Below are 21,375 nucleotides of genomic sequence, written 5' to 3'. Positions count from 1 at the left end.
GCGCAGGCCGCTTGCACGATAGAAAAACCGTGCATGCACGGAAATTTGAATGGGCCGTGCAGCCCGTTAAAGGGGCCGCGCACCCAAAAACAAATTAGAGGGAACATTGGCTACTTGTACACAGATGAAAACATGTTTTTTCTGAAACACACAACTATAAAATGAGATATGACCTGATTTTGCTGCCAGTGTTGGTTTGTCAGCTCTTACTTTTAATCCACTTTCCTCCTTGCGTTTGTGTAAACTTACCACCTTGCGTGCAGATACCGTGTTGTTATATTTTATTTCAATCTACAGGGTTAAAAACGGACTTGAATTTACTGCTCGAATGTCTGAAGTATCAGATGGACAGCCCCGTGACTCAGAAACAAGCCCTGATCACCATCTATTCCATATGTCAACAGAACAGTAAGATGGATTATGCATATGTTAACATTTCATGCAATTTATACTTTCAGGAATTAATGTATAGATCTTTTATATTTCAATAAACTTTCCATATACAGTACTGTAGAACTGTTTAAAATTGCACACAAAAAGTTACACCGGTGGTGGGCAGGGTTGTGCATTTTTACTCCAAAAAAGAAATTGCACTCTTATGTGCCCTGAGAGTGCTGGGATTGTCAGTTAGTTATTCACCCTCTGTGCTGAAGAAGTCAATAGGTTGATGCCAATGGCTATCTTGGATTTTTTTTAAACTAGATAGGCTCCCCTGATGACTCAGAGGTAGGCTCCCCATCGGCAAACCGAGCAGACCAGGTATGTCTGAAACCTGATCAAATTTTTTTTTCAATTCAAATTGCTTTATTGGCATGACAAGATACATCTTATGTTGCCAAAGCACAGAAATACATGTATGATTGACCTCATAAACACAGATCTAGACATACAGTGTATAGACAAGTATACCCATGTATACATAGATATACACACATATAATATGCATATAATAATCTTTTCTTAGATTTAATGGTCACTGGTTGTCCCTCTGCTTGTGGCAAGCTGTAACATAGTTTGCCGCTATAGTTACACATTTTCTCTGTTCCCCCAATAGATATGGGAGTTTTTGGTGGTCATTCAAATTTTTGAATTCAGGGCATATTTTTGTGAATTTTGGGTAGAAATTCTCCCTTATGTCCTGATAGTTTCCACAAGTTGTGAGGAAGTGCATCTCTGTCTCCACCACTCCCTGACTGCAGTGAGAGCATATCCTGTCCTCCCTGGGCAGCCTGTGTCTGCCTGTGTCTGCCTTTTTCGATGGCCAGGCTATGTTCACTAAGTCTGTACATTGTCAAGGCTTTTCTCAGTTTGCTATCCTTTACCATGGTCAGGTATTCAGCCATGGTGTATTGTCTGTTTAGGGCCAAATAGCAATCGAGTTTGTTTTGCTCTGCTGAGTTACCCGATCTCAGCCAAGGCGGCCCTATGGGCCACAGTGGACCGGGTTAGAGCAGAGCAAATCAGACTGGATATTCGCTCCTTATTGTTGTCCAGTGACTCCTGCTGGAAGTGAATGTGTGTGACCATCAGGTAAGAACCAGATTGGGTGAGGACAGAATATGGTCTACACAGAGCGTGATTAAATGGACTGGACTTGAACAGAGTGTTTTATTTGGGAATTTGGAAAGAGTGGGAATTTGGAGAAGAGGGGGAAGGAGTTGCTGCTTTTTGCCTACACTACTTGTAGTGCTTTGTGTTACAGGTAGATATTTAATTTCAGTACCCTTAACTTAATCTAGATCAAATAAGTACTCAAGAAACTAAACTGTAAACTAAGTTGCCTAATTACAAATTTAATTAAATACAACAAGATCATATAGGGATGGCAGTGCAGGTGGTGTGCCACAACTGCAGCATGTGGGAGTTTGTGGAGCGCATTGTGATCCCGGACAACCACGTTTGCAGTAAGTGCCTGCATCTTGAGGAACTTCAGCTCAGAGTTGTTGAGCTGGAGTCTGAGGTGCAGACACTGCGGGGCATCAGGGAGGGGGAGAGTTACCTGGACACTCTGATCCAGGAGGCAGTCACACCCCTTAGGTTAGGTAGTGGTACAGGTCTGGTTAGTGGTCAGGGACAGGAGGGTGTGACTGCAACTCAGGCAGGTAAGGGGACCCCAGGTGCAGTGCTGGAGGAGCCTCAACCTTTGCCCTTGTCCAACAGGTATGAGGTTCTTGCTGCCTGTGTGGATGAGGGAAAAGCCTGCAGGATGGATGAGCAAGCTGACCATGGTACCATGGTGCAGGAGGCCATTCAAGTGGGGGGAGTGAAAGGGAATGTAGTTCTGGTAGGGGACTGTATAGTCAGGGGGATGTTCTCTGCAGCTGCGACCGAGAGTTCCGAAGATTTTGTTGTCTGCCAGGGTTAAAGACATCTCCTCACGGCTGGAGAAAAACTTCAAGTGGGAGGGGGAGGATCCAGTTGTTGTGATCCACGTAGGAACCAACGACATAGGTAGAACTAGGAATGAGGTTCTGCTGAGGGAGTTTGAGGAGCTAGGATCCAAATTAAAAAGCAGAACCTCAAAGGTAATAATCTCTGGATTGTTACCTGAGCCACACGCCAACTGGCATAGGGATAAGCAGATTAGAGGTTTGAATGCGTGGCTCAAAGAGTGGTGTGGGAGGAAGGGGTTTCTGTTCATGGGGCACTGGCACCAGTACTGGAGAAAGAGGGAGCTGTTCCGTTGGGACAGGTTCCACTTAAACCCAGCTGGGACCAGTGTCCTGGCAAACCGAATAACTAGGGCAGTAGACAGGGCTTTAAACTAATGAAGAGGGGGTGGTAGGATTCAGGAAAGAGCAAATCTAAAAGTAGCGAGAGAAATGTCAAGGCTCTAGAGTAGAGTTTTGGGTAAAAATAAGCAGAGTGGGTCAGGAAGGGACAGAGAGAGTAACAAAGGTAACACGGCATCAGTGACTAAGGTGACATCAGGGAAAAATAGAAAAAAAGTCAAAGCTGAAGGCACTATATCTGAATGCGCAAAGCATTCGCAACAAAATAGATGAATTAATAGTGCAGATAGAAATGAACAGGTTTGATCTAATAGCCATTACGGAGACGTGGTTGCAAAGTGGCCAAGGTTGGGAACTAAATATTCCAGGATATTTAACTTTTAGAAGAGATAGGCAAAATGGAGAAGGAGGAGGGGTAGCCCTGATAATTAAGGATGGGATAAAGACAGTAGAGAGAAAGGATCTTAGCTCCGAAAATCAAGAAGTAGAATCAGTTTGGGTGGAGCTAAGAAACAGCAAGGGGCAGAAAACATTGATGGGAGTTGTTTATAGGCCCCCAAACAGTAGTTGTAATGTAGGGCAGAGTATAAATCAGGAAATTAGAGGCGCATGTAACAAGGGTAATACAGTGATCATGGGGGACTTTCATCTACATATAGACTGGGCAAACCAAATTTGCAGTAATAGTGTGGAGGACGAATTCATGGAATGTATACAAGATAGTTTTCTAGATCAGTATGTTGAGGAACCAACTAGGGAACAGGCTATTTTAGATCTAGTATTGTGCAATGAGAAAGGGTTCATTAATAACCTTGTAATAAAGGGGCCCTTAGGGAAGAGTTACCATAATATGATAGAATTTTATATTGAGTTTGAAAGTGATTTAGTTAAATCCGAAACTAGGGCCTTAAATCTAAACAAAGCAAACTACGTAGGTATGAGGAGCGAGTTGGCTAAGGTAGATTGGGAAACTACATTAAAAGGTATGATGGTCGACAAGCAATGGCTAGCATTTAAAGAATTAATACATAATTTACAACAAATATACATTCCCACAGCAAAAGTGGTCCAACCGTGGCTAACAAGAGAAGTTAAAGATAGTATTAGATCAAAGGAAGAGGCTTATAATGTTGTCAAAAAGTGTAGTAAGCCTGAGGATTGGGAAGATTTTAGAATTCAGCAAAGGAGGACCAAGAAATTGTTCTGCACCTACTGTGTTCTAATTCTGTGTTAGATTTCATTCCTGTTCCTGGCTGGGGTGGAGATCGCCTTTACAGAAGATAAGTACTGTAGAAAATATAGGGACAGAGTGATCTCCTGGAAGAATTTCGATCGCCTAGATGGGTCGGAGAGGAATTTCCCAGATTTTTTTCTCCCAAATTGGCCATTGGGTCTTTAGCCTCTCCCGGGAGGTCACATGGGTTCGAGTGGATGCAGAGTGATAGAAGATTTGAGGTTAGGATCAGATCAGCCATAATCTTATTGAATGGTGGAGCAGGTTCGAGGGGCCGATTGGCCTACTCCTGCTCCTATTTCTTATCACAGAATCACAGAAACCCCACAGTGCAGATAGAGGCCATTTCGGCCCATCGAGCCTGCACCGACACATATCCCACCCGATCCCCGTAACCCCACGTATTTAATCCCCCTAACACTAAGGGTCAATTTATCATAGCCAATCAACCTAACCTGCACATCTTTGGACTGTGGGAGGAAACCCACGCAAACACGGGGAGAATGTGCAAACTCCACACAGACAGTCGCCCGAGGCCGGATTCGAACCCGGGTCCCTGGCGCTGTGAGGCAACAGTGCTAACCACTATGCCACCGTGTTCTTATGTTCTTATAAAGAAAGGGAAAATAGAATGAGAGTAAACTAGCGAGAGACATAAAAACAGACTGTGAAAGCTTCTATAGGTATGTAAAAAGGAAAAGATTAGCAAAAGTAAATGTGGGTCCCTTACAGGCTGAGACAGGAGAAATTATAATGGGGAATAAGAAATGGCAGAGAAATTAAACAAATACTTTGGGCTGGATTTTGTCAGTGGGAAGCTTTTGGAGGCGGGACTGCAGCTTCTGGCCAACCAGCGGGATTTTCCCCTGATTGACCTTGTTAAGCCCGCCCAGTGGGCTCAGCAGGCCAATTAGGGGGAAGTCACTGACAGAGCGCGTCAGAGTATGACGTGCCATCTGTCAAGATCTTTTGAAAGAAGAAATGTCAGCGTTTGACAGCTCTGTTAAGCTGTCAAACACTGACATTCTGTGTAGTTTGGTGAGTCCTTGTGTTCAGGACTCATCAAACCTTTCAACTTTGCAGAAATCACCTGGCTGTTGGTTCGGAGGATCCAACAGCCAGTCTGTGAAATCTACAATGGAGATGTCAGGACTCCAGCTCCACAGCGGCTGAAGGCTGTAGGCAGAAACAAAGGTAAGTGAACATTTTCTAACACTTTACACTCACCTTACATACTTACCACTCCACACTTGCACCCATCACTCACCTCTACATTGCACTTTCAGACCCCTCCGACACCCGCAGACCTCCTACTCGTTTCCTACACCCTGGTGGGGTTCCCCGAGGTTGGGAAGCCTGCACTTCAGATGGAAAAATGGGGCTAATCCTATTTTAATAGGATTTAATCCCTTTCCCGCCTCGAGGAGACGGGACCCGGGGCAGAACAGCTTCCCACCTCCTGGCAAGAGGTTATGGAGGTGGGATGGGGGCGGATTTGCCACCCGCCCCAAAATTCTGCAACTTTACCAGCAGTCCCGCCTCCATACCCGCCTCCTCGGGGCTGACAAAATCCAGCCCTTTGTGTCTGTCTTCACGGAAGAAGATGCAAAAAACTTCCCGGAAATAGTGGAGAACCAAGGCTCTAGCGAGAATGAGGGACTGAAAGAAATTAGTATTAGTAAAAAAATAGTACTGGAGAAATTAATGGGACTGAAAGCCAATAAATCCCCTGGACCTGATGGGCTACATCCTAAGGTTTTGAAGTAGGTAGCTATAGAGATAGTGGATGCATTGGTTGTCATCTTCCAAAATTCCATAGATTCTAGAACGGTTCCCACGAATTGGAAGGTGGCAAATGTAACCCCACTATTTAAGAAAGGAGGGAGAGAGAAAACGGGGAACTACAGACCAGTTAGCCTGACATCAATAGGAGGGAAAATGCTAGAATCTGTTATTAAGGACGTGGTAACAGGGCACTTAGAAAATAATAATAGGATTGGTCAGAGTCAACACAGACTTATGAAAGGGAAATCGTGTTTGACAAATCTGTTAGAGTTTTTTGAGGTTGTAACTAGCAGAATAGATAAGGGGGAACCAGTGGATGTGGTGTATTTGGATTTTCAGAAGTTATTCGATAAGGTGCCACACAAGAAGTTATTAATCAAAATTAGGGCTCATGGGATTGGGGGTGATATACTAGCATGGATTGAGGATTGGTTAACAGACAGAAAACAGAGAGTTGGAATAAACGGGTCATTTTTGGGTTGGCAGGTTGTAACTAGTGGGGTACCGCAAGGATCAGTGCTTGGGTCTCAGCTATTCACAATCTACATCAATGATTTGGATGAGGGGACCAAATGTAATATATCCAAGTTTGCTGATGATACAAAGCTATGTGGGAATGTAAGTTGTGAGGAGGATGCAAGGAGGCTTGAAGGGGATATAGACAGGCTAAGTGAGTGGGCAAGAACATGGTAAATGGAATATAATGTGGAGAAATGTGAAGTTATCCACATTGGTAGGAAAAACAGAAAAGCAGAGTATTTTTTAAATGTTGAGAGATTGGGAAATGTTGGTGTTCAGAGGGACCTGGGTGTCCTTGTACACAAATCACTGAAAGTTAACATGCAGGTACAGCAAGCAATTAGGAAAGCAAATGGTATGTTGGCCTTTATTACAAGACCATTTGAGTATAAGAGTAAAGACGTCTTACTGCAATTATATAGGGCCCTGGTGAGACCACACCTGGAGTATTGTGTACAGTTTTGGTCTCCTTACCTCAGGAAGGATATACTTGCCATAGAGGGAGTGCAACGAAGGTTCACCAGACTGGTTCCTGGGATGGGGGGATTGTTCTATGAGGAGAGATTGAGTAGACTAGGCCTATATTCTCTGGTGTTTAGAAGAATGAGAGGTGATCTCATTGAAACATACAAAATTCTTACAGGGCTTGACAGGGTAGATGCAGGGAGGATGTTTCCCCTGGTGGGGAGTCTAGAACCAGGGGTCACAGTCGCAGAATAAGGGGTCGGCCTTTTAGGACTGAGATGAGGAGGAATTTCTTCACTCAGAGGGTGGTGAATCTTTGGAATTCTCTAACCCAGAGGCCTGTGGAGGCTCAGTCGTTGAGTATATTCAAGGCTGAGATCGATAGATTTTTGAATATTAAGGGAATCAAGGGATTTGGAGAAAGTGGAGATGAGGTAGAAGATCAGCCATGATCTGATTGAATGGCGGAGCAGGCTCGAAGGGCCGAATGGCCTACTCCTGCTCCGAGTTCTTATGTAAGGTTAGCTTTGATGCCTTCCACAGTCAGACATCCTGCAGGCATTGGTTGTCAAGGCTCATTTTTAGGATCTGAGTAAAGCATTTGAAGAAATACCTGTCACTCGCTTGATGTCGACCCCTCTAATATTGGATCTCTCTGCTCGTTCCTGGGTTCCAGCCTCTCTGATTCCCAAACCCTTCCCCCCCCCCCCCCCCCGCTCTAGCTTGTTGTCATTGCCCTGTGATTATGGTGGATATACTGCAGCTCACTGGGAGAATGTACTCTTTCTGGTCTGGTCTCCTCAGCAATGTTCTCCCATTTCCTCTCACTGGCTCTCAGTCTCACAGTGAGTGTGTGCACAATGCACACAAAGACACTCAGTGATGTGAGACTAGGAGCCAAAGAGCCTGGTGCTGTTGAGTCCAGATAGACAGAAGAGCAGGGCCAGGTTAGGATCAGTGGAATGCACTCCTTCAGACTGAGTACAGTACCATCCCCATCAATCACATAGCGCAGGACACCATACTACAGCTGAACCGATTAGGAACTGAGAGGCTGTTATCTGGCCTGAAGCAGGGAGACCCATTCTGACCTGGATTGGGATAGACAGAGAGACTTGCAGCCAAGTGATTGGTCGCCTGTGGGATGCTATGCGAACAGATTCTGGTGAATAATTGGCCCTTCTCGAGAACAGTTCAACATAAAACATTTATAATCACTGCTGAAAAGAAGTTACTTTGTGCATTGACTCACTACTGCCTGGATATAGTGAAATAAATCAGCCTTGAAAATTTCCTATTTCACAGTAATTTTGTGTTAATTATTTCTCGCTGATTCTACAGCACTTATGTTAAAATCGTTGATCATTCAGCGCAAATATAATTGTGTTTGTTACATGCCGTGTGCTGTAACCAACACATCTGTGTCTACACTGGCAGCCTCAATCAACACATGTAAACACCCAGAACTGAATGAAGCCGTCCCATCACATTAGCTATATGTTAGAAAATGTAATCCACTGTTGACACCAATGATAGGAATCTTATGGTTTCGGACACCAGATAATCAAGCTCACGACAACAGATGGGCCTAGAAATTGAGTTGGCGCCGCGCCAGGGCTTTAGCGCCGGAAATTTAGCGCCGGCGCTAAGTCCCCCTGCGCGCGCCAAAAATTCAGTAGCGCCGCGCCCAGACGGCTGCCGGCGCTACTGGCGGGCGTGAGCGCCTCCCAATGGGCGCTGACTGCCGCATTGCGGCACTAATCCGGCGCTGCGGGACCCGATGCGGTGCGGCAGGCTGGGGAAGTGCAGGCCTCCTCCTTCAGTTAAGGAGGAGCTGCCTGCACCCGCCCGCTGTCCGTTCAAATATTGAAAAAAATGAGCCCGGCACCTTGGACAAGTGCCGGGCTTGCAGGCCAGACGCATCTGTTCCGCGGGGGGGGGGGGGTGGAGGAGTCCGGGGAGGGAGGTGCGGGCAGGCGGCCGGCGGGAAAGCGGCCGGCCGCCACGCGACCTTAATGCGCCGGCGCTAACTCGGGGAAGACTCGGTTGAAAAAATCTTAGTTGCGGCTGCCACGGGCGAGGCGGCCGCAACTCAATTTCGGCGCTGGGGCCCGTCACCACGGCAACCGGGACACTGCGCACACCGATGACGTCATCGGTGCCGGCGCAGCGCAACCGGTGTAACGCCGACGGAAGGGCCCCACTGAATTTTCAAACTGGCCATAACTGCGGCGCTAGGCCCTCCAGCGCCCCAAATGGGGCGCTAAGCCTACTGAATTTTCAGCCCATTGTCTTTTAAGACTTTATTAACAGCACTTGTGCTCCAGAACTAGCTGTGCATCGAGCCAAGCTGTTTCAGTACAGCTACAACACTAGCATCTACCTGACAATGTGGAAAACTGCCCAGGTATGTCCTGTCCACAAAAAGCAGGACAAATCCAATCCGGCCAATTACCGCCCCATCAGTCTACTCTCAAACATCAGCAAAGTAATGGAAGGTGTCATTGACAGTGCTATCAAGCGGCATTTACTCATCAACAACCTTCTCACCGATGCTCGGTTTGAGTTCCGCCGGACCACTTGGCTCCAGACCTCATTACAGCTTTGGTCCAAACATGGACAAAAGAGCTGACTTCCAGAGGTGAGGTGAGAGTGACTGCCCTTGACATCAAGGCAGCATTTGACTGAGTGTGGCATCAAGGAGCCCTAGTAAAACTGAAGTCAATGGGAATCGGGGGAAAACTCTCCACTGGCTGGAGTCATACCTAGCACAAAGGAAGATGGTTGTGGTTGTTGAAGATCAATCATCTCAGCCCCAGGACAATGCTGCAGGAGTTCCTCAGGGCAGTGTCCTATGCCCAACCATCTTCAGCTGTTTCATCAATGACCTTCCCTCCATCATAAGGTCAGAAGTGAGGATGTTCGCTGATGATTGCAGTGTTCAGTTCCATTCGCAAGTCCTCAGATAATGAAGCAGTTCGTAAACCACTGTTTGTATTCCTGTTTGTCCTGTTTGTATTCCACTGTGTACATGCCTGGACATGCCTCGGCTGACTCCTCCCACAGGTCCTAGTATAAAGGTGACTGCTCCCCAGCCCTTGTATCCTGGACCGGTCGACCACTCGAGGCAGACCTCCATTCTGTTGTTAATAAAAGCCTTTAGTTACTCTTCTAACTCTCAGTCTTTTATGAGTAATTGATAGCGCATCAATTTTATTAACAACATTTTTATAATGGAGAAGATCCTCACACCAGCATGCCTGGACTTAGATCATCGGGAGGCGGACTCACCCACCAAGTTTACTCACTGGCTTAAGTGTTTCGAAAAATTCCTGACCGCCTCCGAAGCAATCAAATCGGACGAGGACAAACTGGATGTCCTGACCTCCAAAGTGAACCACCGAGTGTACTCGGTCATCCAAGACGCGACCTCGTACGCGGATGCTATCAAGCTCCTCAAGGACCAGTACACGCGCCCAGTGAACGAAGTGTACGCCAGGCACCTCCTGGGGAGTCGTAAACAACAACCTGGGGAATCGACCGTGGAATACCTTCAGGCACTGTCTGTGCTTGGCCGGGCCTGTGGTTGTAAGGATGTAAAGGCCGCCGTGTACACAGAGGAACTTATCCGGGACGCTTTTGTAGCGGGCCACAGATCCAATTACACACGACAGCGACTGTTGGAGCAGAGTAACCTCGACCTCAACAAGGCCTCTGAACTCGCACTATCGTTGGATGCAGCCTACCAGGGCATGGATGCCTACTCCTCTGCACCGTGGACGCCGCGGGGAATGACAGCCTGGGACACGGTAGGACCGCCTCATAGCGCCGTGCCACCCCAGCCACACCCCAACAACGGCCCAACTACCGCAGCAGTGTCCCAAGGCCAGACAGCAGTGCCCCAAGGCCAGAAATGCTACTTCTGTGGCCAGGCAAAACACCCCAGAGCGCGCTGCCCGGCGAAAAACGCGATCTGCTCGGGCTGCGGGAAGAAGGGACACTACGCTAGCGTCTGCAGGGCCAAAGCCACCCCGAACCCCAGCAGCGCCGCGTGTGGGCCATGCGGGCCGCCATTTTGGACCTCCCCGGCCGTGTGCGAATCACCGGTACAGCAGCCATTTTGGACGCCTCCAGCCACATGGGGATCATGGACGCTGCCATCTTGGACGACAGCCAGGACGCAGCAGGCCCCCGACACCGCCTCATCTGATACCCGCAGCGACACACCGACCCCTACGCTGGCATCCGTTACACTGGACCAAGCGAGACCGCACCAACTGGCCAGTTCCACAATGGACATTAAGGTAAATGGTCACGATACAATCTGCCTTTTTGACTCTGGGAGCACGGAGAGCTTCATCCACCCCGACACGGTGCGGCGTTGCTCTCTCCCAGTCCTGCCTGCGCAACAGCGGATTTCTATGGCCTCCGAGTCCCAGTCGGCGGACATCGGCGGCTACTGCGTGGTGACACTCGTAGTAGACGGGACCGTGTATGATCATTTTAAACTTCTGGTCCTGCCTGACCTCTGCGCTGCCGTCCTGCTGGGGTTAGATTTTCAGTGCCACCTTAAAAGTGTTACGATGGCGTACGGTGGACCCCTACCCCCACTCACAGTCCGCAGCCAGCAGCTTCCAAATTGCCCGCCGCGCACCAGGTGCAACCTCTCCACACTCAGAGTCACCCCCCCACCACTGTTTGCTAACCTCACCCCCGACTGTAAGCCCATCGCCACAAAGAGCAGGCGATACAGTGCCGGGGACAGGGTTTTCATTAAAACCGAAGTGGAGCGGCTCCTGAAAGAAGGGATTATTGAGGGCAGCACCAGCCCCTGGCGAGCCCAGGTTGTGGTCGTTAAGACCAGCGAGAAGCAGCGCCTGGTCATCGACTACAGCCAGACAATAAATCGCTACACCCTGCTGGACGCCTACCCACTCCCCCGTATAGCTGATATGGGGTCAACCAGATCGCGCAGTACCGCGTCTTCTCGACCATTGACCTGAAATCAGCGTACCACCAGCTCCCCATCCGCCCTGAGGACCGCCAGTACACTGCCTTTGAGGCAAACGGCCGCCTCTATCACTTCCTTAGGGTTCCCTTTGGCGTCACCAACGGGGTCTCCATCTTCCAAAGGGAGATGGACCGGATGGTAGATCAAAACGCGTTGCAGGCCACTTTCCCATATCTGGACAATGTGACCATCTGCGGCCGTGACTTGCAGGACCATGACGCAAACCTCGAAAAATTCCTCCGCACCGCCCAACTCCTAAACCTGACATATAACAAGGAGAAGTGCATATTCCGCACAAACCGCCTCGCCATCCTTGGCTGTGTTGTGGAACACGGAGTCATCGGCCCTGACCCCGACCGGATGCGTCCCCTTATGGAACTTCCACTGCCCCACTGCCTCAAGGCCCTGAAGAGGTGCCTAGGGTTTTTCTCCTATTACGCCCAGTGGGTCCCCTACTATGCGGACAAGGCCCGTCCGCTGATCAAGTCCACCTCTTTTCCCTTGACGGCAGAGGCCCGCTTAGCCTTCCACCGTATCAAGGAGGACATTGCCAAAGCCACCATGCACGCAGTGGACGAATCCATCCCCTTCCAGGTGGAAAGCGACGCGTCCGACTTTGCCCTGGCCGCTACCCTCAATCAGGCGGGGAGACCCGTGGCCTTCTTTTCACGAACCCTCCAAGGCCCGGAGACCAGACACTCCGCTGTTGAGAAGGAGGCCCAGGCGATTGTGGAGGCTGTGCGTCATTGGAGGCACTACCTGGCCGGAAAACGATTTACCCTGCTCACTGACCAGCGTTCAGTTGCTTTTATGTTTAACAACAAGCAGAGGGGCAAAATCAAAAATGACAAGATCTTGAGGTGGAGAATCGAACTTTCCACCTACAACTACGAGATCTTGTACCGGCCCGGGAAGCTAAATGAACCCCCGGATGCGCTATCGCGTGGCACCTGCGCCAGCGCGCAGATCGATAGACTACGGGTCCTCCACAATGACCTCTGCCACCCGGGGGTCACCAGGTTCTTCCACCTCATCAAGGCCCGCAACCTGCCTTACTCTATTGAGGAGGTCAGGACCATGACCAGGAACTGCCAAGTCTGCGCTGAGTGCAAACCACACTTTTATAGACCAGACAGGGCCCACCTGATAAAAGCCACTCGCCCCTTCGAGCGCCTGAGCGTTGATTTTAAAGGGCCTCTCCCCTCCTCCGACCGCAATGTGTACTTCCTCAATATTATTGATGAGTACTCCCGTTTCCCGTTCGCCTTCCCCTGCCCGGACATGACCAGTGCCACGGTCATTAAATGTCTGAACAACCTCTTCACCCTGTTCGGCTTCCCCAGCTATATCCATAGCGACCGGGGCTCATCGTTTATGAGCGACGAACTCCGTCAGTACCTGCTAACTAGGGGTATTGCCACAAGCAGGACCACCAGTTACAACCCCCGGGGGAACGGACAGGTGGAAAGAGAAAATGCGACAGTTTGGAAGGCCGTCCTGCTAGCCTTAAAGTCTAGGGGCCTTCCAACCTCCCGCTGGCAGGATGTGCTCCCCGATGCGCTCCACTCTATTCGGTCACTGCTCTGCACTGCCACTAACGCCACCCCTCATGAGAAAATGTTTGTCTTCCCAAGGAAGTCCACATCAGGGACATCGCTACCCGCCATGGCTGACGTCCCCAGGGCCGGTCCTACTGAGAAGACACGTGAGGACCCATAAAACGGACCCCCTGGTCGAGAGGGTCGACCTCCTCCACGCCAACCCCCAGTATGCTTACATCGCATACCCGGACGGGCGGGAGGACACAGTCTCCATAAGAGACCTTGCACCCTCGGGGACCACAGTAACCCACTACCCACTACCACCCCCCCCCACGATCCGATATCCAGCCCCAGCAGACGGCAGGCCTGGGCCCCGCGACCCGCTCGACATCTACGAGGACGACACGCCTGTGCCACAGCCTACGCTGGACTCGACGCCGGAAGCTTCACTACCCCTGCCGTCGCCACGCCGATCACAGCGGCAGACAAGACCTCCGGAGAGACTCCAATACACTAACTTTTAATACACTTCACCCCGCCGGACTCAATTTTAAACAAGGGGTGAATGTGGTAAACCACTGTTTGTATTCCTGTTTGTCCTGTTTGTATTCCACTGTGTACATGCCTGGACATGCCTCGGCTGACTCCTCCCACAGGTCCTAGTATAAAGGTGACTGCTCCCCAGCCCTTGTATCCTGGACCGGTCGACCACTCGAGGCAGACCTCCATTCTGTTGTTAATAAAAGCCTTTAGTTACTCTTCTAACTCTCAGTCTTTTATGAGTAATTGATAGCGCATCACCTATGCCCAACCATCTTCAGCTGTTTCATCAATGACCTTCCCTCCATCATAAGGTCAGAAGTGAGGATGTTCGCTGATGATTGCACAGTGTTCAGTTCCATTCGCAAGTCCTCAGATAATGAAGCAGTTCGTGCCCGCATGCAGCAAGACCTGGACGACATTCAGGCTTGGGCTGATAAGTGGCAGGCAATGACTATCTGCAACAAGCGAGACCTCCCCATGACATTCAACGGCATTACCATCGCCGAATCCCCCACCATCAACATCCTGGGGGTCACCACTGATCAGAAACTTAACTGGACCAGCCACAGAAATTCTGTGGCAACAAGAGCAGGTCAGAGGCTTGGTATTCTGCAGCGAGTGTCTCATCTCCTTACTCCCTTTCCACCATCTACAAGGCACAAGTCAGGAGTGTGATGGAATACTCTCCACTTGCCTGGATGAGTGTAGCTCCAACAACACTCAAGAAGCTCAACACCATCCAGGACAAAGCAGTCTGCTTGATTGGCACCCCATCCGCCACCTTAAACATTCACTCCCTCCACCACCGGCGCACCGTGTCTGCACGATTTCCCTTTCATAAAACCATGTTGACTCTGCCTAATCATATTACGATTTTCTCAGTGTCCTGTTACCACGTCCCTAATAATAGATTCTAGTATATTTTGCCTACCACTGATGTCAGGCTAACTGGCCTATAGTTCCCCGTTTTTTCTCTTCCTCTCTTAAATAGCAGGGTTATGTTTGCTACCTTCCAATCCTTGGGGACTGTTGTAGAATCTAGGGAATTCTGGAAGATTAATCCCAGTGCATCCACTATCTCTGCAGCTACCTCTTTTAAAACCCTAGGATGCAGGTCGTCAGGTCCAGGGGATTTGTCGCCACTTAGTCCCATTAATTTCTCCAGTACTATGCCTTTACTTATACTGATTCCTTTAAGTACCTCATTCTCTCTAGACCCTTGGTTCCCCATTATTTCTGGAATGTTTTTTGTGTCTTCTACCATGAAGACAGATACAAAGTATTTGTTTAATGTCTCTGCCATTTCCTTATTGCCCATTATAATTTCCCCTGTCTCTGCCTCTAATGGGCCCACGTTTACTTTCACTAATCTCTTCCTATTTACATACCTATAGAAACGTTTACAATCTTCTTTTATGTCTCTTGCTAATTTACTCATATTCTTTTTTCTCTTTCCTTCGCAATTTCTTGATCCTCCTTTGCTGAATTCTAAAATCCTCCCAATCCTCAGGCTAACTACTCATTTTGGGAACATTATAAGCCTCTTCCTTTGATCTAATACTATCTTTAACTTCTCTTGTTAGCCACAGTTGGACCATTTTTCCTGTGGGGTTTTTGTGCCTTAAAGGAATGTATATTTGTTGTAAATGCTAGCCATTGCTTGTTTACCATCATACCTTTTATTGTAGTTTCCCTGTCTTGGCATGTCCATGGACCCCTTTCTGAATTTCTGCATATTCAGGAGAATGCTTGTACATCTGTGGCCTAAACTTGCTCCAAACATAACCACAAGGTCATCTGGTTGTCACACCTACATTCCATTTCCTTGTTTTCTACACAATTGCTAGACATTAGCACTGTTATATTTTCAGACACACGTACAGAAATTGCAGTTTATGGAGTCCGGCATAACACTGGTACGGATGCTGAATAATTTTTCATTTTATCGTAAAAGTACAAATAGTACACCAACATACTGGCCAGTTTATCAGAACCTCATCGGCCTACCATTATTGCTTACATATAGTTAATCATCGGCACAATAGTCTGAAAGAATACACAGCAGTACCAGGGTTTTGATACATCCATTTATCTTAAGAGTTAGATTATCATTAAATGAAAGGCTGCTGGTCTCCTGAATAGGGATATCATCCACACAGCAATTCCTAGGATGAATCATAATATGATGGGTTTTTACCTAGTCTTGGATTCCAGCAAGCATGGCTGTTCTAGTTGGGAGGCTAATCACCTACTGGTAAGTTGAGTTTATTTTTTAAAATTTGAAATCATTTTATTCTAAGTGAAATAATTTATTACTTGTGGGGCTGTCTTTAAAGGCAAGTGTGGGGCCATTGTAAAACCGTAACCTGGAATTTTCCTCTCAGCTGGATTCAGTTTTCCCCATGGCCTTGGATGAAGGCTAGGATTTTAATAAATATTTAGAGGCGGGGTCTCCCACAGTGTTGCTCGTGGTCCAGGTATCAGGAGCAAGGTGCAGGAAGGAACTTCTTGAGCCACTGTCAGCTGGGAAATGATAGTGGGGAAAGTGGCAACTGCAGCAGATATCTTTTAGGTCAGGGGTTACAGAGATGGCAGGTAGAGTTGGTTTCAGGCTGGGAAGAGAAGCTGTCAGGAGAGGAGGGATGAGACCTGGTCTTGCAGGAGGGAAAAAATAGAGTGAAGAAAGATTTTTTTAAAATAGAAAAACAGAACATTAAAAAAATGTCTGCCTTGTGTATTTTTATGAGACTCCGCTTGATCTGTGGTGTCACATGATTAGACTGAACCAAAGATCAATATTGCAGGACCATTACAGTATTAAACACACTGGCAAATTGGCACAGTTTTTTTGTTGATTTTGATATTGAAAGGATAGATAATATTTAGGGTTTTAATAAATACATGTAAAATAGCCGAGAAATAGTATGTAATTCTCAAATTGAAACCCCTAAATCTCTATGGCCTAGGAAGTCGAGTAGACTGGAAACCTGCTGGTGCTACCGCGGGCTGAAGTTAATGGCCGCCTGCAAAAAGAGCGCAGGCAGCACCGCTAAACCCCCGAATTTCTAGGCCACAATGCCTATATAAAGTGAGCTTTTAATTGTCTTTTTTATCATTAGGTGAAGCAAGCGATTACTTTCGTGAGATTGGAGGCTTGCAGTTTGTAAATGGACTTCTAAAACTGAGCGATGTTTCTATCCTTCGGGAGGCTGCCCTGTTCACTTTAGGAGCTTTAGCTGAAAGCAACGGTAGGAAAGACTTTTGTACAACTTCACTTAACCTTTTTTAAATTCCCCAATTTCCATTCTTGTCAGCTTTTATTTCCTCATCCTCTAGTTTGCCCCCGATGGCCTAGTGAGTAAAAGCATTGCCTGATGCTGTGCCACAACATGCAGACCAAAACGTCGGAGGCTTGATTTCTCATCTGTGCTGAGTTAGCTAGTCTCAGGAAGGGTGATAGTTGGTGTGCTGCAATCAGTCTCGGCACCCCTCGGCTGCGGAGGAATGTGGTGAGAAAGCAGCCAAGCTTCCCACTCCTGATCCAGCAGCCAGTGCCTCCTACTGGAAAGTATGCATGTGTGGATTTTAGGTGAGGACTTGATCAGGCTTGACTGTGATACCCTGCACAACTAAATAACCGTCTGGCTTCCGTGTAAAGAATGATCATTTGGCTGAGGTTCTGGAAGGTGACCAGCGCCCGAGAAGCTTGGAAGCGAGGAAAAAATTGAGAGTGAGTATAATGGATATGTGGGATTGGTTTCAAGGCAGAACTCTCAGCTCATTCAGATAATAATGGTTATAAACCATTCGAGCTTCTCCCAGCAAGCCTTTTGAAATCAGCTGGCTGTGCATGCTGCTGCAGTGAATTATTGTTGATTTTTCTTTAAATGTTGCAAAGTATAAATCATGGCACTTCTCCTTTTGTGTGTTTCCAGTGTACTGCCAGCAGAGTTTGTGCACTGTAGAACTTCTGTCTGATGTCGCCTCGTCACTTGCTCAGAAGGATGCTTCGCTGATTCTGAAGAGGATGGCTGTCTATGTGATCCTGGTGTTGGTGTCACACAACAGTATGGAAGCCATATTTATGTATTGAAACTGTGTTAACCTTCTCCTCTCCTTGAGGAATTAACAAGAATACCCTCTATTACACAAGTGTGTAAAAATAATCCTTATGCATCAAAAAGCATAAATATATAATTACTTGGACCTTATTCTGCTGAACAAAAAGCAATTCCTTGCAGTGCAGTCAATAAAACTCACCATACGAATAAAATGGAACAGTGTACAATTATACATTGAGTAACCCTTACACTGCTGAATAAACAGCAACTTGGCAACAAGCAATCCTACTGTGCTGAATAAATAGCAACCCCACACAGCACAGTGAGTAACCCTTGCCTTTCTGAACAAACAGGAGTTCCACACAATTATGCTGAGCTAAACGTGCTCTGCTGAATAAACTGCATAGTTCCACCAGAAATGCAGTGAGACCAGCATTTTAACAAGCAGGAGAAACTCTTCAGTAGCTCAGTAGAAGTCAAAAGAGTGCTGGAAATGAAAATCGGAAAATGCTGGAAAAACACACCTGGTCCATCATCATCTGAAAAGTGTAAAGATGGGTTAACATTTTGGGTGGAGACCCTCATCCCCAGGCTTGACTTCCCTCTGGCCATCAGAGTTCAATCCTCCATAAACTCCCAACTCATCCATTGACATTCTATCTGGCCCCAGAGTTACATCTAATTACATAGGATATACGGCACAGAAACAGGCGACTTGGCCTAACCAGCCCGTGCCGGCGTTTATGCTCCACTCGCGCCTCCTCTCATCCTTCCTCATCTAACACTTTCAGCATAACCCTCTATTCCCTTCTCCCTCATATGCTCACCTAGTGACGTAATAAAACTCACTACGCACTTGGTTTGAGTATAAAGCAAGGCTTTAATCAACTTGTTTCAGAACATGGAGGTCTAGTTGTACTTCACTAGCTCCTTGTCTTACAAAATGTCCCTGGCAAGCTGGGGCCCACGCCCAAGTATTTATACCCCTTGGATGGCGCCACCAGCTGGCCGTCCAGCGTTATTTCATGAGTAGTTTCTTGATGATGAGATTTATAACACCTAGCTTCCCCGTAAATGCATCTATACTATTCGCTTCAACCACTCCCTGTGGCAGCAAGTTCCACATTCTCACCATTCCCTGGGTAAAGTTTCTTCTGAATTCCCCATTGGATTTCTTGGTGACTATCTTACATTGATGGCCTCTAGAGCCCCACTCCCCAATCACTCCTGTCTTTGCTAGCCTTAATTGCTTTCTGTCCCCAACACATTAAAAATCAAAATCCTCCAGGGGACTGGCTGGTGCATGGGGTTAGCCCAAGTCCTTTCACACCTGGAAGCTGGGTTAATATAAAGTTTCTTCTCTTTGCTGGTTGAAAGGATCGTACACTCATCGAATGGTCAAATTTTACAGGAGGCCATTCAGCCCTTTAAATGTGTTTGAGAGTCTAAACCTTTTTCCTAGTGCTGGTCAGCAACATAAAACCACCCACAGATTGTCATTCTTAACACAGAGGCCGTAAGGATTTCTGGTGTGGAGGAGTCATATGACTAGTGGCTGCTTGTCTGACATTGAAGTTCAGGGCCTAGAAATTCACGGGGCGCCAGTCTCGCCAGGGCGCCGGAAATACCGCCCCGGAAGGAGTCGCGACCGCCTGCCGGAAATTCAGTTTCAGCGCCCCAGACGGAAGCGCAGCGCTACTCGAGGCGCCCCGCATCCCTCTTGGGGCGCTGCAACTGAAAATCGCAGCGCAACATGCCGCAGCGCCACACGCTGCGGCACGGCACGCTGCGGTACTGCAGGCCTTCCTCCCCTTCTTAAAGGGGAGGGCCCTGCTGCAGCGCGATCAGCGATCGCGAGTGCCGGCAAAAGAGCCCGGCACCGAGGAGAAGTGCCGGGCTCTTGGGACATAGCCGGCACAACGCGGGGGTGGGGGGGCTCAGGAGGCCGGGGACGGCGGCGCGAAGAGGTGCTGGCAGGCGGCCAGCAAAAAAAATGGCCGCCGCACACCTCAGCACCTCTACCGCCGCAGGTAGGACCCCCTGAACTGGTCGCAAATTGCGACCGGCGTTAAAGCAGGGGGCGCTACCAAATTTCGCGATCGGGGCGCTGCGCACACCGATGACGTCATCGGTAGTGGCACAGCGTTAACAGCTAGCACCGCCATTAGCATCCCGCTAAATTTAGCGGGAGGTGTGGCCAGTGGCGTTAAACCCACTAAGTGCCCTCTTTGGGCACTAACGGGTGGTGCAGCCCACTGAATTTCTAGGCCCAGGTGTCTTACAGGAGCAGAGTAGAAGGGACTTTTACTCTGTGTTTGGCCATGCCAGGAGCATTTGATGCTGACACGGGCTGAAGAAAGTACAGAAATGTTCCTATCTCCAGCACTGACGCCACTCAGTTAAAAAGAAAACCAAACACAATTAATGCTTTTTGGGCATCAGAACACTGACAGGCTTGCTGAACATTTGCAGCAGTTTATTATACCCTAAAGAGAAAAAAGTAGGTTGTCAGTCGTGAAACAAGAAACCTTAATGGGTTTCAAGAAGGAACTAGACAGCTTCTTGTTAATTCAGGTTTCTTGAAATGTTCTAAGGGAATACTGTTGACATGTGGGCTCGATGAAGCAAAGGTCTCCTATCTGAAACTGTTACTACGTATGTCAGACTCGTTACTGGCTATCAAAAGAATATTTACAAGTAGTCAAATGGCAACTGTATCCAGTTTCTATCAAACATTTTTAGTAAGTAGCAACTAACATGACTGCATCTTCAGGCAGAAGATATTTTGGCCTTATCTCATGGAAGTTTGTATGATTAATCTAGCTATTTTGTGGGATTAATCCAGCAATTTTGTGGGATTAATCCAGGTAGTCTTGGGGTTGGTCAGCTGCATCCTGTGTCCAAACCATTTTTTATTAAAAATTTAATTTTACTCTTTTAGGCCTACTGCACCACGTATCATGCCCAAGCTCGTTATATGTGAGGAGTTAATCATTTTTTTTGTCTTGATTGAGACTATCCACTCAGCTGCCTTAGCCTTCTTCTTTATCTCCTTTTCCTCAGTCCCCGCCCTCCCCCTGCCACAGACAGATTGCCCTGCTACTCAGGCACATCTGCTGCTTGAGAGCCAGCTCCTGCACCTTTGACCCTCTTCCGACCAATTTCCTCAACACACAACTACCTCTCCTTGGCCCAGTGTGCTCCAGTATTGACATCAGGCTTTCCTCAGGCTTCATCATTCTGCCTTTCAAAACCACCACAATCACCCTCCCTCAAAAACCCACCACTGAACTATCTCTGGCCTCTCTAACCATGGCTTCCCACTTCTAACCCCCTTGCTTCTCCAGAGTCCTTGAACATGTTGTCGTACCCCAGTTCCATGCTACCTCTGCCATAGCTCCATGTTCAAGCTTTTAGTACAGTTTCTGCCCTGCTCCCAGCACTGAGATCATCCTGGTTATACTCAATCACTCTGCAGGCACAC

At 47.9% G+C, this 21,375-nt stretch overlaps 1 protein-coding gene across 1 annotated transcript in view; it reads left to right on the top strand.

The window, feature by feature from the left end:
• The window catches only part of LOC147116737 (telomere repeats-binding bouquet formation protein 1-like), a 121,673-nt gene that overhangs the window by 12,825 nt on the left and 87,473 nt on the right, over window positions 1-21,375 (top strand). Inside the window, exons 3-5 of the mRNA XM_085991861.1 lie at window positions 298-408; window positions 16,950-17,078; window positions 17,766-17,897. Of these exons, the coding sequence (XP_085847987.1) occupies window positions 298-408; window positions 16,950-17,078; window positions 17,766-17,897 (372 nt within the window). The remainder of the gene's footprint in view (window positions 1-297; window positions 409-16,949; window positions 17,079-17,765; window positions 17,898-21,375) is intronic.

Source organism: Somniosus microcephalus, chromosome 6 (assembly GCF_052327205.1).
Source record: "Somniosus microcephalus isolate GS21.2 chromosome 6, FLI_Smic_1.0, whole genome shotgun sequence".
NCBI lineage: Eukaryota > Metazoa > Chordata > Chondrichthyes > Squaliformes > Somniosidae > Somniosus > Somniosus microcephalus.
Note: the sequence above shows the minus strand (reverse complement) of the source record. Positions and strands in the feature narration are given on the sequence as shown.